The sequence below is a fragment of the Podarcis filfolensis genome, assembly GCF_964270895.1.
Source record: "Podarcis filfolensis genome assembly, chromosome: 3".
Lineage (NCBI taxonomy): Eukaryota > Metazoa > Chordata > Lepidosauria > Squamata > Lacertidae > Podarcis > Podarcis filfolensis.
In genome coordinates this window covers 32,276,914-32,299,086 of record NC_139606.1, presented here as the reverse complement: position 1 = coordinate 32,299,086, position 22,173 = coordinate 32,276,914, and the positions used below count along the sequence as shown (strand labels likewise).

Below are 22,173 nucleotides of genomic sequence, written 5' to 3'. Positions count from 1 at the left end.
GTCTGTCTAGATTCTCTAGAAGCCTTGTTTAAAATGCAAACAAAACAAAAATAAATCTGTTCTGAAGTCATATCTCCTACGCTTTGTTGCTATTGGACTGAAATACTGCTTTTAACAAATACCTGGGTTGAAATCTTGTTCTTTATATATACTGTATTTTTTCATGTATAAGGCTAGGTTTTTTTCCTAAAAAATAATGTCAAAAAATTGGGGGCTTCTTATACACGGATAAATCTCCCCCCATTTTCTTAAATCAGAGTCCCAGAAAATAGGGGGTGTCTTATAGATGGAAAAATACGGTATATGGTTTTGTTTTTGAATGAAGTTCCATTTTCAACATGTGGCTTCCACAGCTTTCTCAAAATTGTTGTTAGTTCTAGAGTCCCAAGTCCTTGAGTTACAACGCTGATCAGAGTGAGCCTGCGCCGGTTGAAAAATGTAAAACAGGAGTTTCAAGCTCATTTTAATTTATAGCGTAGCTGTTATTAAACAAGTCTTGTAACTAGGTTCTCGTTGTGTCAGGTGTCAGTGAAAGGTATGCCCTCACAGGCGATTCTTTCTCTCTGGGACAACGGGATTTGTTACCAGAAATCTCCTTATTGGGACCCAAAGGGTTAGCGTCAGGGGAGCAGCTTAAGTATCATTAGACCCTTGGAGGCATCCTGGCAGGGTTAGACAATTGCCAGAGTGGTTTAACAGCACATCACTCTTCTCCCAGAGGAATGGGAACTGCCATTCTGTGAGGGGAATAGGGGCCTGCTAACAACTCCCACCAAGGGACGCGGGTGGCGCTGTGGGTTAAACCACAGAGCCTAGGACTTGCTGATCAGAAGGTCGGCGGTTCGAATCCCTGTGACAGGGTGAGCTCCTGTTGCTCGGTCCCTGCTCCTGCCAACCTAGCAGTTCGAAAGCACATCAAAGTGCAAGTAGATAAATAGGGACCGCTCTGGGGGGAAGGTAAACGGCGTTTCCGTGCGCTGCTCTGGTTCGCCAGAAGCGGCTTAGTCATGCTGGCCACATGACCCGGAAGCTGTACGCCAGCTCCCTTGGCCAGTAAAACAAGATGAGTGCCGCAACCCCAGAGTCGGTCACGACTGGACCTAATGGTCAGGGGTACCTTTACCTTTACCTTTAACAACTCCCACCACGGTTCCCAAACTGCAATTCCCAGGATCCTTTGCAAGAAGCCATGACTGCATAAAGTGGTTATGATACCAATTTAAATGTTTCCTCCAGGTGGGGCCCCAAGTTTCTTGCTATCAAGAATCACATCCATCATAATCCTTCATGGTGTATTATTACTAGTTCTATGACGATGTCATACTTTGCCACTATTCTCATGAAATACATAAAATGCGTTTAACAGTGTACCTTCACCCATCCCAGCCAGGTTCTTTCATTTATTTATTCATCATTGTAAGTGCTGTTTGATATCTGACTTGTCATCTATTTAGGGACAGCCAATGCTACATCTTTCTTTAGATTTAGATGAACAGGTAGATGAGGTTTGTGGATCCTCCGGGATCAGAAATCTGGCTCTTTTAAAAAATTTGTTTGGAACTTGATACTGTGTTTGTGTATGCACACACACAAAACCCTGGGGTAGACCACCCTCTGCACATAAGACAGAGCTGGCTGGGCTTTAAATAAGCAATCTTCAGAAGGGAAGTGGCTCACCACACTTTATAACTTATAAATTATAATAAACAATTTAACAGGTTATTTGCTTTTCCTTAGATTCTTTATCACACAGTCAACTACCAGATCCGGCCTCCAGAAAAATGGGAAAACATAAATACCTCCAGACCTGCAAGTGGAATGAAAACAGAGTCTTCTGTAGAGGTAAATTGCGTGTGTGTGTTTGTTTTTTAAAGCACTGTGGATTTTTAAAATTCATTTGGATCTTTTAGCCTGATCACTGGTCTAGCGATGGAAACAAGGTGAGCTTAGAAGCTCCTGGTTTCTTTCCTCTGTTCCCCTTTCATCAGGCCTTTGCCTCTTTCCCTTGATTTTCAGTTTTTTGCTTCTCAGCACATTACCAGCTTTATATCTGCATTTCATTGACCTTCTGCAGTCCCTGTCTCTTTAGCTTTTCTGTCTTCAAAGCCCTTTTATGCAAAGTCAATCAGTCAATATTGTTTATAGCCAATGGGCATCACAATTATGTAGAGTCTCCCCACCTTGGCTCACAACCTATGTTGTCCTCAGCACTACTTGGGGCTTTGGGGTCACACAGCTGCAATTGGGATGGATAATAATAATAATAATAATAATAATTAATAATATTTATAGCCCACCCATCCGGCTGGGTTTCCCCAGCCACTCTGGGCGGCTCCCAACAGATGAAAAACATAATAAAACATCAAACATTTAAAACTTCCCTAAACAGGGCTGCCTTCAGGCAGAAATTCAATCCAAACTGACAAAAAATAAATAAAATAAAATGCCAGTTTGCCACTCGCAGTGGTTAGCGTGTTTATGTGGGTGGGTGGGGGACACACAACTAAACTTTTGGGGCAGACAAGAGCCAAAGAGCTTGTTCGTAAAATGCATTCAGTGCTAAATCGGAGTGCATTCTAAATGTACTAAATGCATTCCGGTACTCAATTGAGAGCGCCAGCGTGGTGTAGTGGTTAGAATTCTGGACTATGACCTGGGAGACCAGGGTTTGAATCCCCACTCAGCCATGAATCTCACCGGGTAACCTTGGGCCAAGTTGCTGTGTCCCAGCCTAAGCTACCTCACAGGGTTATTGTAAGGATAAAATGGGGTGGTGAGGACTGGGTATGCCACTGTGTAAAATATATAATCATGTTTTCTTCTGTTTAGACCACGCAGTAACTATAACCAGAGTCGTATTTACGGGAGGACAAATGGGGCGGTTGGCTGGGGTGGCAAATTTGAGGCAAATCTGTTGTCCTGGAAGAGAGATAAAAGAGAAGCCGACAGGTGTGTGTGTGTGCTTGTGTATACAAGCTCCTTGTTGGCTTCATAATGGCAGCTAAGTCCTGTGCAGTGAAAAGGCCAGCTTCCTTAGGTTGGAGCCAACTTGAAATCCTTATATGTGCCTATGTATTTTTATTTTTATTTTCTAAATGGCTCTGCTTTGAACAGAGGAGCTGCATCATGAGGATCTATGTCACCTAATGTCACCTGATTTATTATTGTTTGGATAGGATTTTACCCAAATATTTGCTGAAGTTAGACTGAGATGGCTAAATCACCCATTTCATTACACTCGGGTTACAAAATTAAGAGAGATAAGCCTTCTGTGTGACCATGCGCAACTGGCAAAATGGGAAAATGGGTATGCTGTCTTTGCTGTGTGGTTTGTCATGTATTTAAGACTTCGTTTTGAAGAGATCTTTCAGCAAGATACAGAGAACGCCTCTGTAATTGCCTCTTTTCTTCCTTTTCTTCCTTCAGCTGCAGTTACACATGGAAATAATTTCTTCGTCTACTTTAGAAGTACTCAGACAAACCCAAAAATAACCCTCATTATAAGCAGTTTAAGGCCTTGATTAGTCAAAAGTATTTTAGAATATTATAGCCACCATTACAGGATTATTTAAAAGATGGTGTTTAGCCGTAAAATGGTGTGTGTTAGTCATTAATGGTTAAAGTAACAATTACAGTAAATCACGACAAGTAAATGGGGGGCAACTTTACACATAAGCCACTTAATACTAATGTATCTTTTTGTAGAGACAAGTATTTTATTTATATGTCATGGTAATATGAAAGTATAATTACTGAGCACGGTCTTATTAACACGGGAAGGTGCTTACAAGTGGCCGTGTATTGCTCCAGCCCTTAAATGCCGTTTTATTTGCTTTTTATAAATGCTTCACTGCAAATACTTGTAAAAATTGCAACTTGCTTTCTTTAGGAATTCATCTGTAATGATAGAGCTACAAATGGAATTATTCACATGTGCGGATAAATAACTTGGGGGGGGGGGTTGGTGATGGAGAAGGAGTATGCATGGATTTTTTAAATTTATTGTTTTGGTCCGTAGTCTCGTGGGTTTATAGTGGCTCATGTGCATCTTTATAAAGACAGGTGTTAAAGGTAAAGGGACCCCTGACCATTAGGTCCAGTTGTGGCCAACTCTGGGGTTGCAGCGCTCATCTCGCTTTATTGGCCGAGGGAGCCGGCATACAGCTTCCAGGTCATGTGGCCAGCATGACTGAGCCACTTCTGGCGAACTAGAGCAGTGCACGGAAATGCCGTTTACCTTCCCGCCGGAGTGGTACCTATTTATCTACTTGCACTTTGACGTGCTTTCGAACTGGTAGGTTGGCAGGAGCAGGGATCGAGCAACGGGAGCTCACCCCGTCGTGGGAATTCGAACCACTGACCTTCTGATCGACAAGTCCTAGGCTCTGTGGTTTAACCCACAGCGCCACCCGCATCCCTCTAAAGACAGGTGTTACTTGAGCTTAAAACAGGGCACCACTGAGGATGCAAAATACTGTTTCATTAATAAATGGCACTGTTCCCTGACATTGGATTAATACGGGTTGACCCTGACAACTGCCGGGAAGACCAGAATCCCCTTTGTATGCAAACACCAAAATTTGTCATTTTCATTTGAGGGAGGGGTAGGGCAAAGGAAAAGAAAGAAGCTGTGGTGGTGATGGGTGCTGTGGAGGAGAGAAAGATGAGAATTTGGAGGTGGGTTGAGAGAGGGATGTTCTGGTGATCTTGCCCAGCTGCACTGCATTCCGTGAACTGCATTGCATGGCAGTGATCACTGGGTAAGAGTCTATTACTTGTGTTAGCTAGAACTCTTTGAGCCAAGCTTGGTCTTTAAAGGGGTCGTCTCTTCTAACTCCTGCGTAGAAGTAGCATGTAGATGGTTTGTACACCACTCTCTCCCTCTCTTGTATGGTCTTCCCATCTTATCTTTTTTGAACTTCAATATGAGCCCAGCTTGCTGTTGCTTTAGCCCAGCCAATGCTTTGGCAGTGCCAATTTCAAAGATCAAACCCCAGATTTCATGATACAAGCGTCGCATATCTAAATCGACACTGGGCATGGTCTCCAAGCAGTGATTGTGAGCAGTTTGCGGACTCACTGCAGCTTTATGAGTTGCGTGGTCCAAACTTCAGGCATAATAGCAGGAGTCTTTGAATTCAATGGAAATTAGTGATTTAGTTAATATAAACTTCCAACTAGCCAGCAAATTGCAATGGGCTAACAAGCACAAGCCTGTGCAAGCCTCCTGAGTTCAGTGGAAGTTACTCCCGGAAAAGTTTAGGTAGGAGTTCAGTCTTAACCATGTGGACATCTGACTACATTTTCTCAAATATTTTTTACTGATGACCTGTCCAGTATCCACAGGCAGGATGCCTCAGAGATGAAGTCAGGAGAGTCATTGTGTTTTGCACAAATATAAGGTTGGATTCGGGGTAAGTTAGTTCAACAAGCTCCACAGGAATCAGTGGGACAAGTTACTCGTGACTAAGTACTGATTTCATTGGGAACAAAGCATACCTAATTTAGTCTTGGTTCCAAACTATTGTGTTATATGCATCAGAAGTGTTTATGGATGCATGCATATATATAAGTTGAGTCATTTGATTCCTCTCAAATTTGAACACTCCTCCTTGTCAATCAGGAAAGCGTCACTCTAGAACAGAGTTTTCCAAACTTCTCATGTTGGCAGCACACTTTTTAGACGTGCATCATTTTGTGACGCAGTTTTACTAGCAAACCGGAGGTTAAACTAACCCCTTTCCAGCCCCGGGAGGAGCGTGATGAGCATTCACATGACACACCTATACGCTGCAGCTGACATGCTAATGTGTCGCGACACACAGTTTGGAAAGCTGTGCTCTAGAAAAACAGAAAGACCTAAAACTGCAGGAATACTACAAAGGCTTAACTTACGCAGTATGGTCGTTCACAAGGGCAGCCTGCTGAATATCACACCAGTTGCAAGCGTGGTTTGTAGCCCAGCTCTCTCCCTAAGGGACAACTGCTTATGCCCTCTGCCTCCTCTTTTCAGAGCTAACTTGAAAGTTCTTTGATCTAGATTGGAAAAAAGAGGGCTACAGAAAGCCAAATGACGAATTAAAGAGGACTTTTTTGACCCAGCAGATATTACTGTTTGCATTCCGCCCCCCTCCCTGCCTTGGCTTGCACTTGGTGGTCAAGCAGTCTAAAGTCCAGCAGAAGATCATAGATTTCCTCTTTAGCAACTGTTCATTTTCTCACCCTTTTTTAAAAAAGTATATAAAATTAGCTCCAAGGGGTAGCTTCTTTGTTCTGTCTTTAAATACAGCTCAGTGCATCTTTTGCCATTTATTTTCTAAGCAGAGTGGAATTTTTGCCATATTTTGCTCAGCATGGGGTCCCTTCAGTTAGAGAAGCAAGAACCGAAAATTCCAACTGATTATTCAGTGGTTGGCAGGAGGCCTCCTCTTTATATCTTTTTACCACTATTAATAATGGAAAGCTTCACACTTAGGCATTCTGTTGCATATAGAAATGTTATTCTCTCCCCAGCCCCCCTTAAAAAAACCCTCGCCACAATACTTCTTTTGATATCTTTTTTTACCCTATACTTTCAGCTTTTCAAATCATCATCACAATTATGGGTTTTTTAAAATTTAACACATTTTAGCATTTAACACATAACTTTTCCATCCAAATTAGCGGAATTAAAGATAGAATGCTAGCTGAAATGTGATATGATGTTCATGCATTTACTTCCCAGGAGATGTCATTTAATATATACTTAGTTGGTACCAATAGGTGTATTTCTGTGCTTTCCAGAGACTTTCCTTCCTCCTCACATGATCTTCCATTCAACATAATCTTGATTTGCATCCCAATCTGGCCAATATGTGCAGGAGGAATATGGGTGCGTGGGTTCTGTCAGGGGTGCCACTGGGGGGCGAGGGGCCAAGCCCCCCACTGGCCTTTTCCTTGATCTTTATTTGCTGAGGGTGTGCTGATTTGGCTGATATACTTTTGGAGGTGCTGTTGAGGCGTTTCTCTGCCAAAAAAAGTGGCACACATTGGCAAGCGTGTGTTTGAAGAGGAGAATGACAAAGGGTTCTCAAAGAAGTGGCATACTCTACATACACTTACAAGTAGTATTCTTTATTATTAATTTACTTCCTCAGAATATATTATTCTTAAGTAACCAGAAACATATTCAGTGTACTACTCAACCTGCCATTGGGGAAAATGTCCTCATTCCAGAGTGGCATCCAGCCTTTCATGAAGTACTCAAATATCCTTTTTCAAAGTGACTGGAAAGTATTGCCTTTTGTATGGACAAGTATGCCATTTTCTATAAACCTTTGAGTGAAACTTCAGTCCACCTGATTTACTGCTGAACCTCTTTGGACGCTATAGCTGCAACAAACTCAAGGAGTTGAGAACGAAACATTTCTGCTCTGAGCAATCTGCTCTTTTATGTCCTCACTCTTTTCCCCAATCACTGGTAACTGGGCAGAGCGCCCATAATATCATCTGTTGCTAGTTTCATTAGTCTGTTGTAATCAGCGGTTTGCTATCTTCTAGCGCTAGTGCACAATCTGAACAAACTTTCATAACAGTGTGAAACATAAATGGCTATTAACTGCAAGGCTATTATTATTATTATTATTATTATTAATTATTATTATTATTCAAGAGTAGAAAATGCAGTGCTAAAAATACTTCCAGTACTAAATTCAGTGTCTGTGTGTTTACTGCGCTTGTGTTATATCAAATCCTGCCACTTACAAGGAGTGTGGTGGTTGAAATTGCCCCAGCTACAACCTTTGAAAGACTTTTGATGCATGTTTTTGCACAAGTTATAATAAAAAAGTAACCTGTTTGGCAGCTTTGTACTAAGGATTGTGTGTTGCATAAACTCATAGGTTGGCACCAGCATTTCCTCTGGTCAGTCTGCTGACCTACTGCAGTGGACCACAGCTAAAACCATGAAGGTCCTTTCTAATACAACTCTGACCACAAAAGCTATGCTGCATGCCGTCAGTGATCGACAGTGGTGGAAGAAGTCACTGACCTATCTTCGGCCATTACATGTAAGAAGTAACCATACCCTTATCTTTCAGCTGTTTGACCATGGCAATTTACTGTTGCTTCGTTCTTCACGTTTAGCTTTCTACTGCAACCCTTAACACTGATTTACTTAAAGGGACCTGGGTAGAGGAATCAGAAGTACAAAGACATGTTATTCATGTGGACCCTAGACAGTGCTGTTTTTCTAGAAAAAGAGGTGCCAGAACTCACCATGAACACTTCCCTCATTCTCTTAGAATGGCAATGGCGCCCACCTGAGAGGTGCCAAAACTGAATTCCAGTGAGTTCCAGCTGCAAAAAGCCCTGGTCCTAGACATGTATTTTAATTTGAGTGTTGCAAATACAGTGGTTCCTAGGAAGTCGAACGGAATCCGTTCCGGAAGTCCGTTTGGCTTCCAAAACATTCGGAAACCAAAGCTCAGCTTCTGATTGGCTGCAGTAAGCTCCTGCAGCCAATCGGAGGCCGTGGAAGGCGCGTCGGACGTTCGGGTTCCAAAGAACACTCTCAAACCGGAACACTCACTTCTGGGTTTGCTGCGTTCGGGAGCCAAAATGTTTTAGTCTCAAGGCGTTGAGGATCCAAGGTACGACTGTAAGAGGCTTTTATCATCACTACTTAAACATGTTCACTCATCTGTTAGGATATCTTGTCTTTTAACATTTGTTGAAATGTGAGGACTTTTCCAGGTAAGAGCTTACGATGTCTTAATATTTGGGCTTCTCCGTCTTTCCCTCCCCTAAACAGGGTCAAGAGTTTGGAGATGCATTAAAAGGCAGCACTGGAGCAAATAAAGCAGTAGAAAAGCAAGGCTGCCATCCATTTTATGAATCTCTGATAGATGATCCATACCTTGCAGATGTAAGTTTACGACCTGTTAAATAGTTGGTAAATAAATAAATAAATGCCTATCCACACGACCCACCCTCCACGTATTAAAAGGAGGTGCAGAGAGGACTGTTACAGCAAGCTTCCCACCTTGCGTGGAGAAGCCCTAGCTGGATACATTGGTACGAAAGTCCTTCTTCTGATAGAGTTTGAATGCACAAATGTCAGAAGAGGACAGGCAGAGGGCAGAATTTATGCACAACCCCCTTCACACCCTCTTCCAGCATGTTGAGAGGGCATGCAAAGCTCCCTCACCAAATGGCAATGAAACACTTCGAGTCTGAGTGTTTAGACTTGAGACCCGTGGATAAAAAATAAATTACTGGCTAGTCAGTTAATCAGATCTGATTAGCATCAAGGGCGAGAGAGTGGTTGGTGTAAACGGCACCTAATTGCAATAATGGGAAAGAGTAGAGAAATCAAACACGCAGCGAACGCTGGTTATAATTTGTGCTTAAAATTTGTGTTCTGTAGAATGAAGTTACTTATACCACGTATCAGCACAGTCCTTTGGAAAGTTTTGCAGAAGTATTGCTGAGAACTGGGAAGCTTGCGGAGACTAAAAGTGAAGGGCATTATCTCTTTCCTGCCACAGAAGGTACAGTGTGTGCTTATTTGCTTTCTTCATGGGTGGGTGGATGGTATATATTTGTCACAGGGTGGTGTTCTAACTTATGTCGAGATCACTTATTTTGAAATTTCTACCTTGAAACTGAGAGCTGGTCCAGGGAGGGAGCCTTGCATATCTGCCAAGGAAATCAAGTGTGGGGGTCACATAGGATGATGGGCATTGGGCAGTCACATTGAGTTTCACACCCATGCTGTTCGAATTGTAGATGAACACAGAAACCACCCTCCCAAAGGTTATGGGAGAAAATTGGTGTGGCCAGCAGTTTTAAGAAGCTGCTCCACCATTATTGAGTTTCTCATTTGAGGAATCCCTTGTAAGCTTCTATGGGACCCCTGCATTCTTCAGAGCACAGTTTTCTGGGGGAGGAATTCTTCTAGATTATTGCTTTCATTGTCAGTGCTGATTGAACATCCCTCTCCACCCCCTTGCTTCTTCATCCGACGTGACTTGCATTGCAATATCTGTTTTGTCGCAATGTCTGTTTTAATGGGTCTTTGTGGTCTTTGAATAATTAACAATGGAGATCAGAAATCAGGGACTTTTGGAGAGAATGTTCTGCAACCCAGGGAGAATCCCAAATGTTTGATGGTGCTCTGATTGTTAGAAGACACATGTTCATTAATTTTACTGACTTGTCGGAGAACTGTGGCTATGTGATACAGGTTGCTCATCCAAGCATCCTCCTTATTCAGTATACAGGTAATATGGGCAAATAAATCTACTTCCGTTATTAATTTGATAGCTTGACATGTGTCTTGGCAACTTTGTATGTGTGACTGAGCGAGAGTTGAGTGAATGAGATGCGTTCCTAATAATGCAGTCATGCTTGGAACTTGATATTTTTGGTGCTTTCTTTTAAGTTATGTGATACACAGCCTCAGCTTGATGAGCAGTGATGTGTAATTTTGCTGTTGCTCTCTCTCAGCAGAGAACAGTCCACTTTTGCAATCACTACCCATATTGACTATTCCTTTCTTTTTCTTGCCAAAATTATAATTGACTTGACTTCAGATTCACTCCTCGCATTCACACTTTTTTTTTAATGCATAGATCTTTTCATTACAATTGAGTAAGTATTTTATATGAAGATTGCACTTGGTGATTCATAAAACGAACACTGTTCTCCTTTGTGCTTCATTGAGTGGGAGGGAGGAAGTGGAGAGGGGGCTCTTAACGACCTTCTTTCCCAGTTGAAAATTAAACTGTTACAAGTATTTGTGTTTTGTAAGTATCCTTTGAAAAAGGATGCCTCAGTTTGGATGCTCGTATTGTCTCAAGAAGGTGAAATATGCACGAGACTTATGTTTGCCTGTTCTGTCTTCATATTGCCTGTCTCCTCCTCTCTTCTTGGATTCATTTTCCATATTTCTCACTACATCCAAACTGGGAAACAATGATTACCATTAGCTGAACAAATCGGGATAGGGAATCATAGTCATAGGTTGGGTTTAGATCCTAGCTTATTCCCAATGTGGTAATCATAGTTTCCTGGTTTGACTGTAAAGGGAAACTATGGTCAACTAACCGAGGAAGTCTTCAGTTGTGGTATGCATCCCTCATCTTCAGAAGCTGAAATATGTGCATCCAAATTGGAAATATTCCAATGCTACTTGCCGTGGAAGTTTTGCCATGAAAAATGAGGGCAGCTTGATTATGAGAAATTAACTCCACCCCACAAAAACTAGTTTTTTTAACAATAATAATAATAATAATAAATTTTATTTATATCCCGCCCTCCCCAGCCGAAGCTGGGCTCAGGGCGGCTAACAACAATAAAACAATACAAAAGTACAACACAGACAACGCTCTAAAATCATTCATTATAAAATTAATTAAGTTCAAGCCACTGGCCACTATTGGGCCAGAGCTCCACGAAGATTGCCGAGGGAGGGAGTCAGGCTGTGCCCTGGCCAAAGGCCTGGCGGAACAGCTCTGTCTTGCAGGCCCTGCGGAAAGATGTCAAGTCCTGCAGGGCCCTAGTCTCTTGTGACAGAGTGTTCCACCAGGTCGGAGCCACAGCCGAAAAAGCCCTGGCTCTAGTTGAGGCCAGCCTAACTTCTCTGTGGCCTGGGACCTTCAAGATATTTTTATTTGAAGACCGTAAGTTTCTCTGTGGGGCATACCAGGAGAGGCGGTCCCGTAGGTACGAGGGTCCAAGGCCGTATAGGGCTTTAAAGGTTAAAACCAGCACCTTAAACCTGATCCTGTACTCCACCGGGAGCCAGTGCAGTTGATATAGCACCGGATGAATATGATCTCGTAGCGAAGACCCCGTAAGGAGTCTCGCTGCAGCATTCTGCACCCGCTGGAGTTTCTGGGTCAGTCTTAAGGGCAGCCCCACGTAGAGCGAGTTACAATAATCCAGTCTGGAGGTGACCGTCGCGTGGATCACAGTGGCTAGGTCAGGGCGAGAGAGGTAAGGAGCCAACTGCTTAGCTTGGCGGAGATGGAAAAATGCCGCCTTTGTTATAGCTGCAATCTGCGCCTCCATGGAAAGGGAGGTGTCGAAGATTACACCCAAACTCTTAACGGACGGTGCTGGCACTAACTGCGCCCCCGCAAGAGATGGGAGTTGCCCCCCCAATCCCATATCGTCCCGTCCCAGCCACAGGACCTCTGTCTTCGAAGGATTTAGCTTCAACCGGCTCCCACGTAACCATCCAGCCACAGCTTCCAGACATCTGGTCAGTGTGTCTGGGGCCGAGTCAGGATGGCCATCCATCAACAGATAGAGTTGGGTGTCATCGGCATACTGATGGCAACCCAGCCCAAAACTCCGGACAAGCTGGGCGAGGGGGCGCATAAAGATGTTGAAAAGCATTGGGGAGAGTATCGCACCCTGAGGTACTCCACACACCAAGGAGTGGCGCGATGACAATTCCCCCCCAAGCGCCACCCTCTGTCCCCGACCAGAGAGAAACGAGCGCAGCCATTGAAGGACTGTGCCCTGGATCCCCACGTCGGCAAGGCGGTGGTCCAGAAGTTCATGATCGACCATGTCGAAAGCTGCTGACAGATCTAGAAGAATCAGCAGCCCCGACCCGCCTCGATCCAGCTGTCTACGAAGATCATCTGTTAGGGCAACCAGAGCTGTCTCGGTCCCATGACCAGCGCGGAAGCCAGACTGGAATGGATCCAGAGCCGATGTTTCATCCAGAAACCCACCAAGCTGTTCAGCAACCGCTCTCTCAATCACCTTACCCAGGAACGGAAGATTCGAAACCGGGCGGTAATTGGATAGATCTAAATGATCTAATGATGTTTTCTTTAAGAGCGGGCGCACCACTGCCTCCTTCAGTTCCCCTGGGAATGTCCCCGTGCCAAGGGACAAATTGATGATATCCCCCAGGAGGGCCCGCACCTCGTCTGGACACGCTCTAATCAGCCAAGACGGGCACGGGTCGAGAGGACAGGTGGTGGGCTTTCCAGCTCGGAGGAGTCTGTCTACATCGGCTGGGGATATCCGGTCAAAGTGGTCCAATACTGGACCCGAGGACAGTCGAGGGGCCTCCAGTTCCTTTATTGTATCCAAATTGGCAGGGAGGTCATGGCGGAGCAACAAGACCTTCTCCGCAAAAAAGCTCGCAAATGCCTCACAGCCGTGTGTCAAATTGTTATTTAAATTTGGCTGTCCTTCAAGGGACGTTAAAGACCTGATTATACTAAATAATTGCGCCGGGCGAGAGCTAGCGGATGCAATGGAGGCCGAGAAGTAAGACTTCTTAGCAGCCTTCACCGCCATCTCATAGGTTTTCATAAAAGCCCTATAAGATGTTCTTGAGGCTCCGTCACGGGCACCCCGCCATACTCGCTCTAGCCGTCTGAGGTCCCGCTTCATTTTCCGGAGCTCCTCGGTAAACCAGGGAGCCCGGTTTCTGCGGGGTCGCAGAGGGCGCTTCGGTGCGATCTCATCGATGGCTGCCAGGAGCTGGATATTCCAGCCCTCAACAAGCTCAGTCAATGAGTCGCCAGGGGGAGCAAGGTCCCGCAAGGCTTGGCGGAATCTATCGGGGTCCATCAGCCTCTGCGGGCGAGCCCAAATCGGCTCGGCACCTAAGCAGGGTGGGGGTGGAAAGTCAATCCTGGCTTTCAGAGCGTAGTGATCAGACCATGGCACCTTCATCGAAGGAGACATGATCACATCTATACCTGCACAGCTTAATAGTCCTGTCTAAGTTGATCGAGATGTCCATGGATCTTAGGAGGAGTATGAGAAAAAAGTCTTCAGGATTCAGTAGATCCAGAACATCCTAATAAAACTTGGAAATATGATGAGATAAATGAAACAAACAAAAAACACTCACTTCAGTTGTACTGGCGAGCAATTTTCAAAGGGGTGTTTATTCCGCCATGGTTACTAAAAGAGAAAAATCACACCAATTAATTCTGCTAAACACAATTGTACCTGTATGGACATTTATACAAGCCACTCATTTATAACTGACTTGATGTCGTGCAGATAAATGCTACTTGCAGTTCTGAGAGCATTGGCTCTCCAGGAAAATCAATCACCATTGACAAAGCACGCGAGCAAACTGGTGTATTTATGTGTATAAGATGCCATTGTGTGATCCATTGAGTGCAATAATTCACCAGAAAAGGGCCCAATCCAGAAATCAATTCTGTACTGTACAGAAGAAATAATGTAATGGCTATTCTTAAGAAAAGTTCTGCAGATGAAGTATTGCAAAAGCCTTATGAGAGAGAAACTCCATTTCCCTACCATTATGGTATCCATGGAGGCCTTTGGATAACCACAGAAACATGACAGAATAATTCTGTCATGGAAGTCTTGAATTGTGTTACTGAATTCTGATCTGGAGACAACTAGCATTGAGATGCATAAGATTGCACTCTTGGTTATGAATAGATACAATATTATATTTGAATTGAGGTCTTTGGTGTAGTCCAACAGCATCTCGGAGGCCTCACATTGCCACCCCTGAACTAGAGGGACCAGTGATCTGGCATGGTATAAGTCAGCTTCCTGTGATCAGCATGTCTTAGGAATAATTGCCAATGCTACTTAATTCCTTTCATTAGCTTAGGAATATTTAGCAACCCAGCCTGCTGCTGTGTATAACCATATATTTCCAGGTACACCCATAACTCTTCCATTGTAATGATTTGTAAAACGGCAAAATGCTTGCTGCTTTCTTCCTCGTGATAAAAAGTTGATTAATAATTGAGTCTCGTGGCACATAAAAAGCAGGTGATAAGAAATACAGATGTTCAGGCTGTAGGAAACAACATATTTCACGCTATTCTGCTGCCTGTTTTCCTAAACGTTCATAACTTACGTTGTGGCTGTGGTTTTACAGCCAGCCGATTTTGGTGCTGTAAATCAGCATGAGAGATGTTCCAGCCATTCTGTTTTAACATCTGCCACGGCACTATTTCATCTTGTTCTGATAACGCGTAAACACTTTGGCTGGGAGTTAAGCTAAAGCGGGCTTGCAGTTTTAATTACACATTATCTGTTTTTGGCCCCACTGATCAGTGCTTAATTGAATGCATGCAGGACACATGAATCTAGACAAAATAAAAAAAATCCTTCCAGTAGCACCTTAGAGACCAACTAAGTTTGTTCTTGGTATGAGCTTCGTGTGTACGAAGAAGTATCTGAAGAAATGTGCATGCACATGAAAAGTGTGCATGCACGCGAAAGCTCATACCAAGAACAAACTTAGTTGGTCTCTAAGGTACTACTGGAAGGAATTTTTTTATTTTGTTTTGACTATGGCAGACCAACACGGCTACCAACCTGTAACTAAAACACAAATCTAGAATCTTCAGAAATATAGCAAGTGAGGAAATTTCCACTCTTGGTATGTGGGAAGGGCAGAGTGGGATCAGTAGTTGAAAGCTTTTATTTTTTTATTTCCTCTCTTGCAGTGCTGTTGCAGCTGGCCAGTGAAGCTTTGCCAAATGACATGACCCTATCCCTTGCATACTTACTTGCATTACCTCAGGTATGTTCACAGCTGAGATGTCTTCAGTCTTACAGTCAAACTTGACAGCTCTAATATTTCACATATTTGCTTGGCTTCAGTCTGAATCCAGAAGTTCATACCCTCCAACATTTCTCCAATGAAACTAGGGGCATCCTATTTCATTATTATTATTGTTGTTGTTGCTTTATTTATACCTTATAAAATTTATACCCTATAAAACACTTTGAAAGTGGTGAAGTACCTTTGGTTCCCCCCCTCCCCCCAGTTAGACCTGGCAAGGATCCCAATTTGGCCTGTTAGGCAGCTTTCCCAAAGCCCTGCCACCCACTGCGCATTCAACATTTACCAAGTAAAGACACAGCTGCAAAGGTTGTGATCAGGAGCCATAAAATGCACTCCCAGTTATTCCTTGGTGCCAAATGCAATGCTGTCTGGGGTTGGTTCTGCTTGAGAGCTCTCAGTTCACTATATTCTTTTCCACACCCGCTAAAAATGCTTTTGTTCAGGGAAGCCTTCCCAGACATGGAGAAGTTGGGGTGGAGATGAGGAGAAACCCCTGGGGCTCTTTGAAGGGAAAGAATATATATATATAGGTCTTCTAAATAGATGCTTAAAAAATAACAACTTGACATGCCACATCCCCTTCTCTTCTTCCCAGAGTACCTTCTTTGACACTGGTGTCTCTATCTCATCATTCATAAAAACATAGAATGGTAGAGTTGGAAGGGACCACGAGGGTCATCCAGTCCAGCCCCCTGCAATGCAGGAATCTTTTGCCCAACGTGTGGCTCGAACCCACAACCCTGAAATTAAGAGTCACATGCTCTACCGGCTGAGCATTGAAGAGCAACTACGAAAGAGTTTGTTGAGCTTGCCATTGTGATGTTGTTTTAGCCAAGTTAACTCTCTCCTTTTTTTCCTTCCCAGGTGGTGGATGCCAACAAGTGCTTTGAAAAGCAATCTCCTTCTGCTTTATCTCTCCAGCTGGCAAGTTATTACTACAGCCTGCAGATCTACGCTCATTTGGCACCATGTTTCAGGGACAAGTGCCATCCCCTCTACAGGGTCAGTTTTCAGGAATTTCTTTTGCCCATTAGCATACAATATTTTTTTTAATGTGCTATAAATCTGGTGTGTAAGTCAAGCCCAGATCAGGATCAGACCTGTTTTATTCCAGCCAAGTTGCCTATCGCCATTTTAGCTAGTGTTCTATAAACAAAGAACTGCTTAATACAATGTTTGCCAGAATGGGTTATGTGCTTCTTAATTAATATTACCTAGCAGTTATATTTTTTAAAAAAGGATGATCATGAGCGATGCATTACTTTACTATGCAATGTTTTAAAATCAACCTTTTAACCTGTGGATTGGAATGTAGTCGGAGTATCTATTCTCAGAAAATTACCAGAGACAATCCAGGAAATCGCAGTCTTGTCAACCTACTGTTGCTACCCTGGGCTCCTTTGGGAAAAAAAGAAATCTAATAAATAATAGTAACTTTCCAGTTTCCTGGAAATTGGTAGGAAATGAGTAAAGCTGGAATTGTTACAGGTGTAGAAGCACAGACCTTGATGGCGAAGGATCAGCACATTTATTGCATGCAGCAACTGTGTGCAGTTCTGAAAGCCCCATTTCAAAACAGAATGGTACCCTAACTAGAACAAGAGAATACAGAAGAGAACAGCTAAACTGGATTAAGGGAATGGCGCACCTTCTTGCCAATGAAAGGCTAAAAGCGTTTTGCTCAACACTTGATTCCATACTGAGCTCATGAGAAGAGCTGGCTTGTTCTCTCTTAGGATTTTTGTGAACTGCAACATAAGCATACTCCCATAAATGAAATACTTTGGGGCATATGCAGAGTGCCCATCCTCATGCACAGCGGAGCATGCCAAAAGTACAGAGAAACACCAAATAGTGCTAGGAAGTGTCAGTTGCTGTACTTGGACTGTACAGTGGTACCTCGGTTTACAAACTTAATCTGTTCCTGAAGTCCGTTCTTAAACCAAAACCATTCTTAAACCGAGACGTGCTTTTCCTAATGAGGCCTCTCGCTGCTGGTGCCCTTCCACCGTTCGGCTTCCGTTCTTAGACTGAGGCAAAGTTCGCAAACCAGGACACTCCTTCCGTTTTGCGGAGTTCGTAAACTGAACAGTTCATAAACAGGGCTGCTCTTAAACCGAGGTACCACTGTATAATGCAGTTTCAGTTACATTCAGTTGTAGATACAGTCTTTCCAGCAGCATGCAGTCTTCTTACAGAGTATGTTCTGGCCAAGGTCAGGGCCCAAGAACAAACTTGCCTTAAACACAACAGCATTTATACTGTAGATTGTGCTGAGTCATTCTCACATGCTCCCTGCCTCATTCTCACATGCTTAACTAGCTGCAGGTGCAGGACAAAACACACCCAAATTAAACAGCATGCCGAAAATAATCCTTTCTTATCCTTTTTCTCTGCGTCCACAAGCCCCCTTATACATTAACAAAATATTACTGTAGAAAGATGTAGTACAGCCCATATAACATTTAAATTTGCAGCTCTGGGGTGGGTGTTTGGAGAAGAAAGCGTGGCCAGGGGAAGGACTTTGCAATACGCCCCTGCTTTATATACCTGATCAGTGACTAGTGACCTGCGTTCTAAAACGTGGGTCTGCTGACATAACATTTAAGGCTGCAAGCGCTCAGGCCTTCTGAAACTGCCCTCCAGTCCCTGGCAAACTCAAAAGTGCCTCTTCCTCTTGCAAAGGCACCTCTCCTCCCTCTCCCACACTGCCACCATGGTCATCATGCTCAGGAAAGAGGAAAAAGCATTCCTTCTTGTTCTCAAGTGCTCCAACTTCCCAGCAGTGGCAGGATGCAAGAGGGAAGAGAGGTGCTTTTGCAAAGTAAACAGTGGATGTTCTTTCCCATCACACGGTGCCCCAGGAAGATATGTTCCCCTCTTCCTAATGCAGCGCTACAATGGAGAAAGAAACCCTGAAGAGCTGTAGGAACTCCCACTCTGTCTGCTTTTCAGAGGAGAAGAGCAGAGAGAGTGCTATGCTTTTCCATCTCAACACTGTGCTGGAAGCAGAGCTTCCTCTACCAGCCCAATGCTGTGATGTGGAGGGAAAATATCCTGTTTTGTTCAGCACAACTTGGCAAAACAGTAGGGGAATTGGTCATATACCTGCCCATCTGCATGCATGCATGCACAATGTCTAGGCACCCCCCACTACCTGCATGTGACCCTTGGGAGGGTTGGCCAACAATAAGTGTGACTTGGCTTGACTTGACTTTATACCCCACCCATCTGGCTGGGTTTCACCAGCCACTCTGGGCAGCTTCCAGCTCATATAAAAACATAATAAAACATCGAACATTAAAAACTTCCTGATACAGGGCTGCCTGCAGATGTCTTCCAAAAGTTGTGTAGTTCTTTATCTCCTCAACATCTGATGGGAGGGTGTTCCACAGGGAGGGCGCCACCACCGAGAAGGCCCTCTTCCCTGTAACTTTACTTCTTGCAGTGAGGGAACCGCCAGAAGGCCTTCAGAGCCGGACCTCAGTGTCCGAGCGGAACAATGGGGATGGAGACGCTCTTTGGCCCAAAAATGTTAAACAACCTTGAGTTACAACCTTGGTTTGATAAACAAGACGGTAATGCACTTGGAGACAATAATTCCCGGCTGGCCTGTGATACTTTCACCTGCTGCCATAGGTGATGTTATTGTTAGTAATTTCATTCTCTCATTGCTGTTGGATCTCGGGATCCACTGTTTACATTCCATAGTGTTTGGAGTGTGGGAACGGATACCAGACACTTTACTTCCGTTCTGTGTGCTTTTGTACTTTCTCTCTTTGTTCTCTGCTTTCGGACAGAGAGGACGTGTGAAGCTGCTGCTCACACTAGCTATGTTTGTTGTTTTGATCTGCTGTAAATAAAGAAGCTTTCGTGATGCCAAATGTGTTTGTAACTCATCCGGCATATTTCAAAGTTTTCCTTGTCCATTTAGAATGTAAGGGAGGAGGAGTTTTTGGAAGACTGAACACAGCAATTTACCATAAATATACATACCGTGGTTCATGACTCAGGGTAGACTGCAGTGTGTGTTGATCTGCTAGTGGATGGCACCTGTTCCTAGACCGGGGAGGGAAGCATCTTTCAAGTGATTCATCACACACGCCCCCTGCATTTTAGGAGGACTATAACATGGGAGGAGGAATAGATGATCGCTACACATCGCTATGTGTACTGCTGACGATTGCTTTCAACTGCAAAAAAACCCCATTGCATTCTCACTCCCAGTTGTTAAGACAAGATTATGTAATAAATTGATTGGGAGAGTTTAGATTATAATGTCATGGCTTAATAAATCAAGATGTGAATGAGCCTTTTGGTCTTGTAGGTGTGCATATGCTGAGCATGAGCTAATAAACAAACCAAGGTGTCTCCCATTAGATATTGTTTCCTGTTTCATCTGAACTTGGGAACTACGGTTGCCACTTTTGGAAGAAGCCAGGATAATGAGCCATGGTCTAAGTCAGCTTCATTTTTCATCCTATTTGGTTTATTAAGTTTAGATATCATCATCTGAATGCAGTTATTGTGTTGGTTTGTGTGTGCCATTTTCCTGTCTCCCTTGAAAGGAAAGTTGGACGCATAACGTTGAACTATGGTGCACTGTTATAAACGCTTTGGGAAAGACTTTTTTAGAAATAGGAGCAAGTGTTAGGAAGACCAAAAAGAAGTTCCTTTTTTAAAAAAGTCACTTAAAAAAAATGAAAACTACACAGTCTATTCCTGTAGGAGGTTTAGACCATGGGTAAGACAGCAATTTTGTTCTAATGAAACTTACTCCTGAGTAGACAGGTATATGGTTGCAAAGTAAGTAAATTTTTAAAACACCTATTTCCAAAGGAACTATTTTAGTACACGGCTAGGTATTTACTTTCCTTTCTCCATCTTGCTGCAATATGTATATCTTACTTGTCCTTGCCATTTATTTTTCTTCAATTGCCTACAATGGATTTTTTCAAAACTCAAAGCAATTAAGTTACAAGTTGCCCCTGAGAAAAAACAAGACACCTCCAGACGTTATTTAGAGGGAGTGGAAGGAAGCACACTAATATTTGAGTTCTTCCTTACCTATCTATTTAGAATATAAAGTAGGGAATACTTGATCACAAATTAGCAATCTCTCCATTTTTAACAGTTACCTTGGGGATCTGTTAATCTCTTTACTTTCTATCAAAATGTGCAATGCAAAGCAAATGTTCACTTAAACTACTTTTGCTAATAATGAAGAAATATGTTGCCTTTTGTTAATGTTGACAAATATCTTTCAGCGCAAGTAGATATTGCATTGGTGCCCTGATTTGATTAGCCTCTGTTGTATAAACTTGTTATCTTGCAACGCCGTTTGTGATTAAATGTTTACCCTTCCAATATTCTCCTGCAGGGCTTGCCACGCCTTCTGCTAGCTGATGCACACTTTTAAAAAATTGGAAACACGACATGCTTACACACGCAAAAGGGCCTTCTTTTAACATATGTAAAAGGAATCCTAGAGCCCAATCTAAGACACTCTTTTATAGCCTAAGAGCAAACCAAAGGGAAGAGGTGTTCTCACTCCCAAGCCAAGCCCCCAGGCCACCAAGCAGCTAGTAGGTTGGCTTCCACAGTGAAGCCTGGGCTCTACCCTGTCTAGACTGAGCCCCCAAGGCAGACCGTTGCTTGGTTGTAGCCCACAAGTGCAGACTCTCCATGTGCTCCTATGTTCCAGGGACAGTCCCGGATTTACAGAAGCCTTCCTGGTTTCTAATTTGATCCCGGAATGTCCCACAATAGGGGTGTCCCTATTTTGGAGAGAGTGGAGTTATCCAGCCCCTGAGCCACCTGAAGGCAGCCTTGTATAGGGAAGGTTTTTTAATGTTTTATTGTGTTTTTATCCATGTTGGAAGCCACCCAGAGCGGCTGGGGCAACCCAATCGGATGGTTGGGGTATAAATAGTAAAATTATTATTATTATTACTATTATTATTATTATTGAATAGGACATCCTTATTTTTATCGGAGAAATGTTGGAGGGCATGCAAGGGTCTCACCCACCTACCAGCCCCACACCATTCAGCCAACCACAACTGAGCTCCCTAGCAGGAGAGGACCTTTTGTCAATTTTTAGCATGCGTAAAAGTCAGAGCTATATTCTCCCTGAGAAGAGCTGCACTAGGAATGAATGAAAAATTCAGTCATGCTCAATGCAGATGCACCAAGATTAGCCACTTCTGGCAGAGGGAGAAGAGGCAGGGCAAGACAGTAAATTGTGCAGAGGAATAGTTCATCATCTCTCCATGGAGATTTGCCTCACAGGAGCCTTTAGTTGCTTCCCCCTCTTCTAAGCACTGTAGTGTACCCTGCAACGCAGTTTAGGAATTACTGTTCTACTGCTTTAAAAAGAGAGGGCATTTCTGTGTACATGTGGCTTGAGCACATATACACCATTCCCCCCAAGTATGTGGACCTCCAATCTTGAGGGTCCAGATCCCACCAGGCCTCCCCGTGGCGGTGGAGGGCCCCGTAGGGCCTCACAGCCTTCTCTCAACACGCATGCAATGCAGTGAGCCTCCCCATTGGTGCGTGGAACTCCGCGCCTCTGCCTGCATCACAGTGGA

At 43.6% G+C, this 22,173-nt stretch overlaps 1 protein-coding gene across 2 annotated transcripts in view; it reads left to right on the top strand.

The window, feature by feature from the left end:
* NBAS (NBAS subunit of NRZ tethering complex) overlaps window positions 1–22,173 on the top strand; it is a 195,314-nt gene that overhangs the window by 120,962 nt on the left and 52,179 nt on the right. The window contains exons 35-40 of one of the 2 annotated variants that reach the window (XM_083606885.1): window positions 1,738–1,842; window positions 7,881–8,048; window positions 8,792–8,905; window positions 9,407–9,530; window positions 15,459–15,535; window positions 16,445–16,582. In XM_083606885.1, the coding sequence (XP_083463011.1) occupies window positions 1,738–1,842; window positions 7,881–8,048; window positions 8,792–8,905; window positions 9,407–9,530; window positions 15,459–15,535; window positions 16,445–16,582 (726 nt within the window). The remainder of the gene's footprint in view (window positions 1–1,737; window positions 1,843–7,880; window positions 8,049–8,791; window positions 8,906–9,406; window positions 9,531–15,458; window positions 15,536–16,444; window positions 16,583–22,173) is intronic. The other variant, XM_083606886.1, reaches the window with a different exon arrangement.